Below are 10,648 nucleotides of genomic sequence, written 5' to 3' on the forward strand. Positions count from 1 at the left end.
TTATCCGTTGTGAAGTAATGAACCCATTGGTAATAGAAAATCCCTACCCTGCCACCCGTTTGTTACAATTTGTTACCCCTAACCTCGAGAAAGCCGCGAGTAATCGCCCCCCGCTTTACTAACGTTAGTTTTAAGTAATTTTGTACCCAAACGATGAATATCGGCTCCGCAAAGCTACGGCAAATGAGCCTGGAAAAATAAACGCATTTAAAAAAAAAAAAAAAAAATTCACTTCATCCGTTGGTTACAGTCAACTCCTAAATCAAACACATGTGCTCATCTTTGCAATACATTTTAAACTTTATTACGAAAACTTATTGCCATTTATACACTTTTCTCGGAAACAACAGAACAAACAGATGTGATTCTTTTCGTTTGCATCATGTATGTACACGTTAAAACTAGTATAGAAATTAATATACTCTCTCATCGCTAATTTGTACGGCTGTTGCTAACCTTACTGAGTTCGGGAAAACCGAAAGAAAATGCTACACCCAATTAATAATATGGTCCAAGAAACCAAGTGGACAACTACGGGATGGATTCAATTAAATGAACGAAAGATAACAGTTTACGAAAATGCGTTTGAACGCGAGACATCTTGATCCATTTTCTGATAGTTGATGATCTTTTCCTATTTACAAGCTTTCATTACTCTAGAAAAAAAAGATGTACGTCTTTTCCATTTACAAATCTATAACTTTGTTCTTAAATTTATGTTTTTACACGATTTTACAGCATTCGACAACATTTGATATTCATCGATTGGCTGATATTTATAAATACTACACCATTTTAGTTGGTTTCCGGGTAAAACTACATTGATATTTTTTTCGAATTTTCATTTAGTTTTCTTTTATTCTCTTTGCTAAAAACGAATATCTAACACTATCGTTAAAAAATAAATTGAATTATTAACTACAAAAATGTTTAAATATGGCTTTGAAATTGTTTTTTTTTTTCCACCATGAGAGTCTCGCATAAACGATCTCGGTTCGACTTCTATACTTAAAACAGTGATAGGAAAACTCTGTTCGTCACGATTTCTGCACGCCAAACGATAACTGCTATTTTCCCGATCGCAATCGTCGGATTCCTCGGATTTACATTGCCCCAATTATCACCTCTCGCGACTTTTCGTCCATTTCGATGATCTCCTCCTTCTGAACGATCTGCGACTGATGCAGCGGAGCGGTTTGACCTGTCGGAAACCGGATGGAATGGAATGTTAGTTGGAATCTTTTCCACAGCAGCCGGGAAAAGCGAGCTATAGTTACCGTATTTCTCGTGAATGCCGCGATGTCGCTTGAGGGCAAACCGATCGGCGAACGCCGCCGAACAAATGTCGCATTTGAACGGTTTCAAACCGGAGTGTACCTAGTGGGTAGGATGGGGGGGGGGGGGGAAGGGGGGTTGATTAAAAGTACAATTTCACAGAATTGTGTTGGTTTATGCTGACCTTTTCGTGATTTTTTAGATGAGCTGCTTGGCTAAATGCCGACTGGCATCGGTTGCACTTGTACGGTTTCTCGCCGGTATGGATGCGCCGGTGGTTCCAGAGCGTGGCATGACGGGCGAATCCTTTATCACAGACCTAGGAGGATTTTTAGATTTAGTTTCAGAATAGTTTATTGGTAGGTAAATCTAGTTAAGTATTCTAGCATCTAGACAAAACATTTGGTTACAGAACAAAACATGGAAGAATCAGATGATCAAACTAACCAATTTTTTCTTAAGGCATAAACAAGTGCATGATTCCAAATTGTTCACTATAATTCCGGTTAATCTGGGTTGTCCTACGTTTTATCATCATCCTTCTTCCTCTTCTTCTTCTTCTTCTTCTTCGCAATTAAAGCTTTTATTATTATTATTATTATTATTATTATTATTATTATTATTATTATTATTATTATTATTATTATAGTCACTTTAACTCTTGGGTCATTCGTGACATGTCCGGGGTGAGATTTGAACTCGTGACTTTGGCGTGAGAGGTATGGATGTTAACCACTTCGCCGGGGTTTATCGCATATTAACTTATTGCGTGCTCTCAACGCAGTGTTCTAGATGCACTTCCACAATTATTAATAATTGACAGCTTTGGATGCTTGTCTTGTACCATTTTTGCATTAGTATAATTGTGTGGTGTCCAGGGAAGTCGAGAAATTTTCCAACGCGAAAAATTCCTATATCAGATCGAGAATCAAACCCAACCACCTCCAGCCTATCCGTTGCAATACATCACCATTCACCGATATGTATGCGTTCTGAACTTTAGTACGTAGTATCCTAGAATACGCGGCTCGATCACTGCTGTCAGAAATAGTGATTTGAGTAACCATGTTGAATAAATAAGTTACCAAATAGTGACTTCAAACCTATAATACTACAAGAAATTTTCAAGAATCTGGAGTCAAATTCCATGCACAGGCTTAAAGACTCTAGGAATTTTATTATAATTTCTAAGGACCTCATTCCAAGGAAGCTCTGGGGAAAAACATCAAATGCAATCAGGTTTCAAGGTAGTTCTGAGGAATTTTAGATTTCATGTGAAGCCTTAGTTTTGAGTAGAATTCCAAGAAACCCTGAATTGAATTCAAAGTAAATTTTAATGAAAAATCTTAGAAATTTCTGAGGATCACAACTCTTGTGAACATCACCGGAAAATGCCAAGCGCATTCTGAGCATAATTTCATAAAGTTTGTGGCAAAAAATGAATCCGGAGCACAAGTCCTTGGAATTTTTTTTTTTAAATACTAAAAGGAGGATTACAATTAAATGTGAGAATAACTCCAGAACATCTTCAATTCGGAAATCGGAAAATAAATTCAGGAGAATTTACCAAACAAATTATGAGAAGAAATCTAAGGAATTTGTGAGGAGAATTGCCAATGAATTGTTAGGTGACTTTTAATGTGAGTATAATTCCAAGGGAAGGAGTGAAATTCAAAAGAAAATCTGAAATGAATTCAATGAATACTCGGATAATCTTTCCAAAGGGTTTCTAATTGTGGAGAATTTCAAGGTAATTTCGAGGAAAACTTAAAGAAAATTTCATTCTGAGGATAGCTTCATCGAGATTTTGAGGAATATTTCAATGGAAATCTCCGTTGAATATAAAATGGACCTCAATTCAGAACCACTTGAAAGTTCTCAAATTTTTCCTGAAGTTAAAGAAATTGCCTTGAAGTTCTTTTGTAGTTTGAGAAACTAGCCTGATGCTCACAATACTTCTCCTTAAATTCCGAACTTTATAGGACTTCCTAAAGTTTCCCCAATTTTTCTAACGATCATGGATTTCCTTTAAAGGTTTAACAATTCACTGAAGTTCTCTAAACTTCTTTAAAATTTATGTGACTTCTCTAATGTTGACGGAACTGCTCAGTTTTTGCAGTTCTCATGAAGCTTGTTGTACTGCGCTGAATTTAATTGAATCGTCCTAAAATTTTTAAGCTTCAGTGAGCATCTGAACTCATGCGAAGACCTAAAATAACTTTTTAACGTCTCTGAAGTTATCTGAAAATCTGGGAACTGCTTTAATTTCCCCCCTTATTTTCTGGAACTAATGGAACTGACCTCCCCCTGAAATTCCTCCAATTTTCTGAGCTTACTAAACTTCTTTCAAATGCTCCCGCATTTTGCTAATGATCATAAAATTTCCTGAAGTTCGCGGATCGCATCTTAAGCTCCATAGATTTCTATGAAGTAATGTTTCTGAAGACCACTGAAGACCACAAAAATACCGGTAAATTTTGAATATTTGATCAACCAGCAGCCCAAATTTCAGCAATTTAAATGCATATACTTAAATATTACAGCTCTTTGAACATTTTTGGACAGACTGACACTTTACAATAGCCTTTAATATGACTTAAGGGGGAAAATATCGAGTTAATGTTTTTTTATCGATTTTTTATATTTTACTTTAATTTTTTTTTTTTAAATGCTGCGAGCACGCGGTATCGCCGATTAACCGTAAGTTCCAGAAATCATGTTTTTACACAACTCAAAACTTTAAACGCGTTTTTCTCAAAACGGTGTTTTCCAAATTGGCGGGAAAGATAACTCAAAAAGTTCTCATCCAAATGACTTAAAATCTGGAGCATCTTAAAGGAAATAGATTTTTACTCTATGTGAACCACTGATATCATGAAAAAGTTACAAAAAACAATTTTCAGGTCTGCCTAAAGTGAAAAAAAAAACAGTGAAAAATCAGCTTTTTTCAGATATTTTTTTCTAAATTTTTAAATTGTTTTTTTTTTTGTTTTAGAGGTTCACATAGAACAAAAATCTTTTCTGAATAAGGTCCAATTGATAAAAGTAAGTTTTGTCCATTTTTCAGGTCTCTAGAACGCCCGCCAATTACCAATCCCCACCGGAGGCGACCACCTTCCGATGTGACGCCAAGGAGCCACAAAGGTCACACACCAATGAAAAGAATCTCAAATGTAGAGGAAGATTTAAGCAATTTAATGCAAAAAACCCCAAACGTTTACGTTTGCGTTGTTTCATTTGCACACAAAAAAATTCCGAAAATCGTCGAGTTTTTGACGTGTTACTTGTATTTCCCCCCTTAAGAGAGGAGCAGATTCAAAATAAACTGCCTTGGCAACCTCTGTCTGGGATGTTTCTGGCAACACTGCCAATGGAATCAAGATAGGCGATCCTCGATTGGCTCTGGCTTTGACAGTTCGTTTTGCTCAAAACCAACCAGTCCGCTCCTCTCTTATACTAGACCCTTTATAATATGTCCGGTTCTGTACATACTTGGAAATGAACTAGTGAACTTTATAGCATGAAAACTTCAGTTAAATAATTTCAAAAGCTGTGCGTCAAAATAAAATGAAAAATTTATTTATTAAAATTTTACTTGAAAATATTCAAGGATTAAAAAGGAGGATGTTTTGAGGCGAAAGGAGGACATGTAAAAAAATGTTGAAAAAGGAGGACATGTCCTCCTTTACACACTATTTTTATTTTGCTGGAAACCAGCAAAGTTTTGCTGGATTTTGCCGAGCTGTAAAATCAGCAATTCTTCCAGCAAAATATTGTTGCTGGACGACCAGCAAAATGACCCGACGTAAAAGTGACAGCTGTTTACTGAAACATCAGCAATATTTACTGGATATCCAGCAAACCCGAGAAGCAATGATTTTGCTGAAAGATCAGTAATTTGTTGTAATACGATTGAATTGGAATTGCATTTAAAAATTAAATAAAACACAATCTAATTTGGTATTATATTAGGCACTTTAAATTTCGCATAAAAATTACATTTAGACGATAACTGTTGTTCATAATTTAAAAAAGGTAAATATTTTCCTTCGATCCATCGTACACTGGACGATACTCATTGACTATCGAATCCGGCAATTGTTGCAGCTACATTAAAGCAGAGAATAGAAATATTACAAACAAGATTTTAAATTAAATGTAGAGTTCACAATAATTTGCAATTATTCTCATTGTTTTTACCTGTAATTAATGATAGCTGACACTGTTGTAATTGCAAAACAGAATACGCGGGAAAGTGAAGGGTGATAGTTTGAAAGCTCACACACGTTACTGAGCATCCAGCAAAATATTGCAAATTACTGAACATACAGCAGAACATTGTTTTGCTGGAAGCTGTTCAGCAATTTGTTTTGCTGGAACTTGGTTTCAAAATTGAGTGTGTAGGATACCATATGGTAACCCTACTACAGACCCATAGCGCATTTGTAGCCTTAGTTATAACCTTGTCAAGATGAGAGTCTCAGTTCAGTTTCCTATCGAAAGAGACACCTAGGTATTTAACTTTATCCGCGAACTGAATTCGAACTCCATCTAGAGTAGGCTGTGTCAACATATTTTTTTTCCTTTTGGTGAAAGGAACTATGACAGTTTTTGAAGGGTTTACATTTGAGCCCTCTTTCCTACACCAATGGAAGGTCATATTTAGGGCAGTTTGCAACCGATTTGAAATCGTGTTCTGAAACTTTCCCCGCACTATAACGGCCACATCGTCTGCGTAGCCAATACCCTCAAAACCCTGCTCCGCTAAACTTTTAAGGAGTTCGTCCACTACTAAAGACCACAATAAGGGTGCTAGTACCCCTCCTTGAGGACAACCCTTCATCGATCTTATAGTTAGTTGCGCACCTCCAAGATCAGCAGAAAATTCTCGATCTGTGAGCATCGCCATTATCCATTCGATAATGCAGTTATCCAAGCCCCTTGCTTCCATAGCTGAACGCATTGAGCTGTAGGATGCATTATCGAATGCTCCTTCAATATCAAGAAAAGCAACCACGGCTATTTCCTTGGCTTCAAGCGATTTCGCGATTTTAATAACCAGCTATTGTAATGCCGTTATCGTTATCGTTGCTAAGAGTTAACCTTGCTTGTTAACTTGTTGATTTAATGAAGTCATCCACAATTTTTTTCCATTGTCGATAGATATTGAGTTAACTAGAAGATTAAGTGTATTTATCAACCGATTCGAGTATGAATATGGCATTAAATCTGTTTAGAAAGTTGGTGCACAGGTAAAAAGTGAGGATACGCGACGCCATGCTTTAAATAGTTCAGTAAAGAGGGGAATGAGTCCTTCTTTTCCCTGTTGAAGTAATGCTGGGAATATTTCAGCTTTCCCGGCAGAGTTGAAAGGTTTAAAAGAACTCAACGCCCATTCAACTCTAGATAGTGTGAAGATTGCACAAGCTTTCAGATAGGCATCTTCCGACCATGCATGTCTTGTCTTGTCAAAGTCCTGTTCTTCTTCAGCCGCCAAAGGAGTCGAACCTGGGAAGTGAGTCCTTATCATTTCTTCCAATGTTTCAGAAGAGTCAGCAGTAAATGTCCCATCTTCTTTTTTGAGGCTACCAAGACCATTTGAATGGCCTTTTAAAAGAACGTTATGCATCCTCGCAGCTGTCGGAGCGCTATTGATGTCTTCACATACCCGTCTCCAGTCCTTCCGTTTGGCTCACCTTAATGCTCTGTTGTATTCAGTTAGAGGTTATTCGTCCCAATCTGAAGTAGCCTTTGCTCTATTGAACAGCCGTCTGGATATCTTCCTCAATGTTGCCAGCTTATCGTTCCACCAAGGAACATCTCTTCTGGATGATATATGTTGGATAGGGCAGCTAGCATGATATGATGAGATCATTTTATAGATGACCGCATCAGACGCACTTTCTAGTTTCATGCGCATCCTAATCTCTTCGTCATTAATCGCATTGTTATTCAGTAAATGGATAGAGGTCCCAGTTAGTTTTTCTTGGGTTTCTATAGTTTTCTGAAATTACTGGTCCGGCTTTATAAAGCTCGATTCAAAGTAAATTTGGACGCATTCAAGTGATTATAACCCAAGAATTAAACAACATACACGGTTGATTAAAAAGTCAAACAAAATGGTATTTTCTCAGCTTTCAAACGATATATAACAAGTTATTACATTTCACCGTTTCGAACAAACTGTCGCACTTTACTTGTGATCGATGCCATCATGATCTGCACAGTCGCTAGTGACACTGTACCGGCGAGCATATTCCTCTTTAAACGCATTTTTTGTGCATTTTTCACTTCTTTACCGCATCCTCTAAGTTTTCGTTTGTCAATTGCCCAATATTTTTCGATCGGTCTGAACTCAGGGTAATTCGGAGGATTAAGCTCTTTGGCGACGAAATTAACATTGTTTGCAGCATACCATTCTAGTACCTCCTTAGAGTAGTGGCAGCTGGCTAGATCCGGCCAAAAGATAACTTTGGTCTTGTGTTGCCGAATGAAGGGTAAAATCCGCTTTTTCAGACACTCTTTAATGTAAACCTTCGACGTCATTGTGTGAGATGTGATGAAAACCTTGGTTTTAAGGCCACAACTGCAGATTCCTTGCCAAATCATTAGTTTCCGAGCCAACCTATCAGCAAAAACAAATTTATACCTGGAAGGGACATCCCTAATAAACGTATCGTACCATACACTAACGATATCATTGGTGGTATGACCATAGTCTACACATACACAGCCAGTACTTGAAAGAATCCTGGAAAATGATACATCTATCATTTTTCTTGTCATTATTAATGCCTGCTGCACATCAAGGATGTGAAACAAACAATAAAGCGGCCAGGCCTACTGTGTAGCGTTTAGTTAATTTTTGTGGAAGTGAATGTTTACCATGTCTACTTAATAAGTATAGACAGTGGTTAACATTTAATCCACAGGTAATCAAAGAGCGGGGACATACCGTACCAACCGCTCCGTATGCAGGATTTGAAAATAGGCTATATAAATCGTTGGGAGTGACAGAGCTAAGAAAGTTAATGTACACTCCTTGGTTGTCCGATCTCCTGGGATGGAACACAGGTATTTACCCCTTGTGTTCGAGCGTACAGTCCTCCCTCCGTACAAGCGTGGACGGCACCGCCAACCCACTGCCATCCCTCAATCGATCCAGCCGACCTCAGTCGAAGGACAACAGAGAGCGGTGTGCGGACGTAACCTATACGGAGGGAATGCTGTATTCGCCTAGGTTATAGCGCCCTTGCTCGCTACCATTTTCTTCTAGCGGTTGGGACCTGAGCACTAACTCTTGTCCTAGCCCTATATGGCATATGGTTATAGCGCCATTACTCGCTTTCTGAAAAGAGAAGAAGGGAAGGGAAGGAGAGGAAAAGGACTTGGGAAAAGGAAATGCGGAATTCCTTTCCTCATTAGTATTTGTATCGTCAACTTTTATGAAAACTATATAAATCATTTTTCCTTGGTCAGAGGTATTATTACGACATTTGAATAAGATTGTCTTATCATTTGTTATACAAAATTTAATGTTATAATGATCAACATAGCTTTGGATTATCCAATATAAATCGGTAACACTGTCCTGCAACCGATGATTTTTCTAATCCGAAAACTAAAAGTTACGAAAAAGCACTGATGCCTTCATTAAGTTCCACTTTCACGCGACGTTCAATGGTTAAACAAGTAAACAAGTTATTAAAATGAAATCACGTTCCCGAAAACAGTGAACAATGTATCTTAAACCGGATCAAGCGTGCGCCCTATTTTTCCCAATATCTATCAATTACGTTTTTCTACAATAGTAGCCTGGGATAAATCCTAATTCGACCGACACGTGTTTGTTGAAAAATTATATTCTGCCTAATATCAGTAGTCAGTAGTCATTAGGAAACCTGTTACTATATTACCACATATGTATCCTTCTTTCATGAATTTGTTTTACGAACATGATCTAACACAACCTTTTTCTATGACAAAACTATATTCTGATAAAATTGGATCATTGCCTAGACCAACTATTGAAACTAAAGAACAAAACAATTGGCCACGTGTCTGGAATAATATTAACTTAAAGAACCTGAACTCAAATGAAAAATCTATTCCTAATTTACTTTATAATAGGAAAATTGATCACAGAGCTCATTTGTATCGCATAGGTATTGCTGACAACCCTAATTGCTTATCATGCGGATTCCTCGAAGATCTTGAGCATATATTTTGTAAACGTTTTTCGGTCAATCAGTCATGGAACTATTTTATTAGACATTTACTAAACAGATTTGATCCTCGTTTAATACGCTTCTTAACCTTTTCCAGTTTGATAGCTCCAACCTTAGAAGAGTTTAGCAGGGATGACAAAATTATGATTCTAAGAAAATTTGTTCAGTTTAGTCAATATATTTTAAGTTGATCTCATTGGCCGTGCGGGATAGTCCTGAGAATCCAAGAAATCATGGAAAAGCTCGCTCCTTAATTCTGGCGGAATATTTCCCCGTTTGAATTGGTCAATGACATTTCAAACGGCTGCCATGCCACGTGTGTTTGTTTACAATCTAACTCCCACTGTCTGGCAGTGGCATTATGTATGAAATAAGTTCTTATGAACGCAAGAAGCTTGGACCCGGGAGTTAGACCGTAGCTCAAATAGCCTCTAGATAAAAGATTGACGGGTATTTAGTAATTTAAATGATCGTCTCAATTTAGAGGGATAAGTCCTGTCCAATCTTCCTAATCTTGTATTTTTTAAATGGCTGCATCTTTGAATATTTCTGATTCCTCCTGGGCTAAAACTCATAATGATGAACAAAATTCCACTAGAGTTATATCATTGCTGAGATCCAGAGACCACGTCCGGGCCGCAGGCCGCACGCTGGGAAGTGCTGTTATAGAGGAAAGAGGAACTAAAAGGCAAATAAACTTAGCTGAACGTTGCTGCGCTTTATTCGGAACGGAGGGCACCTCATGCAATGGAAAGGGAAGGATTTGATGATTTTCACTTAATGCACTTTTCAACACAACTTCTGTACATTCAATTAACACTTTTTAACACTGAAATTGTAAATTTTCCACATTTTCACAAGCAATATCATTGGTGGTATGACCATACCATATAAAGTTGGGATGGTATCGCAAATTGGTGGTTAGGCGCTTCTTATGGTTATTGTTTATGCGGGATCCCCACGACCAATTGCCAAGTAAAATTTTCGTCCGGGGATTTGTTTTTAATCCATTTTGACATGTTTCGTCATCCATTAAAATACAGCCATCAAATTTCGTCAAAACTCGTTCGTATAGTAATCGTGCTCGCTTTTTGGCCACTAAATTTTGTTTCAGGGAGCGATTCGGATGTTTACTGGCACAAAAA

At 37.5% G+C, this 10,648-nt stretch overlaps 1 protein-coding gene across 2 annotated transcripts in view; it reads right to left on the reverse strand.

Annotated features, from left to right (window-relative positions):
* Positions 1-276: 276 nt before the first annotated feature.
* Clamp (Chromatin-linked adaptor for MSL proteins) overlaps positions 277-10,648 on the reverse strand; it is a 33,938-nt gene continuing 23,566 nt past the window's right edge. For both annotated transcript variants that reach the window (XM_065222036.1, XM_065222035.1), the window contains exons 7-9: positions 1,460-1,594; positions 1,278-1,377; positions 277-1,201 (exon numbers count right to left, since the gene is read on the reverse strand). In XM_065222036.1, coding sequence (XP_065078108.1) covers positions 1,104-1,201; positions 1,278-1,377; positions 1,460-1,594 — 333 coding nt within the window. In that variant the 3' untranslated portion in view covers positions 277-1,103. The remainder of the gene's footprint in view (positions 1,202-1,277; positions 1,378-1,459; positions 1,595-10,648) is intronic.

Source organism: Ochlerotatus camptorhynchus, unplaced genomic scaffold (assembly GCF_037179485.1).
Source record: "Ochlerotatus camptorhynchus isolate MF236.1 unplaced genomic scaffold, CSIRO-AGI_Acam_v1.1 ptg000154l, whole genome shotgun sequence".
NCBI lineage: Eukaryota > Metazoa > Arthropoda > Insecta > Diptera > Culicidae > Ochlerotatus > Ochlerotatus camptorhynchus.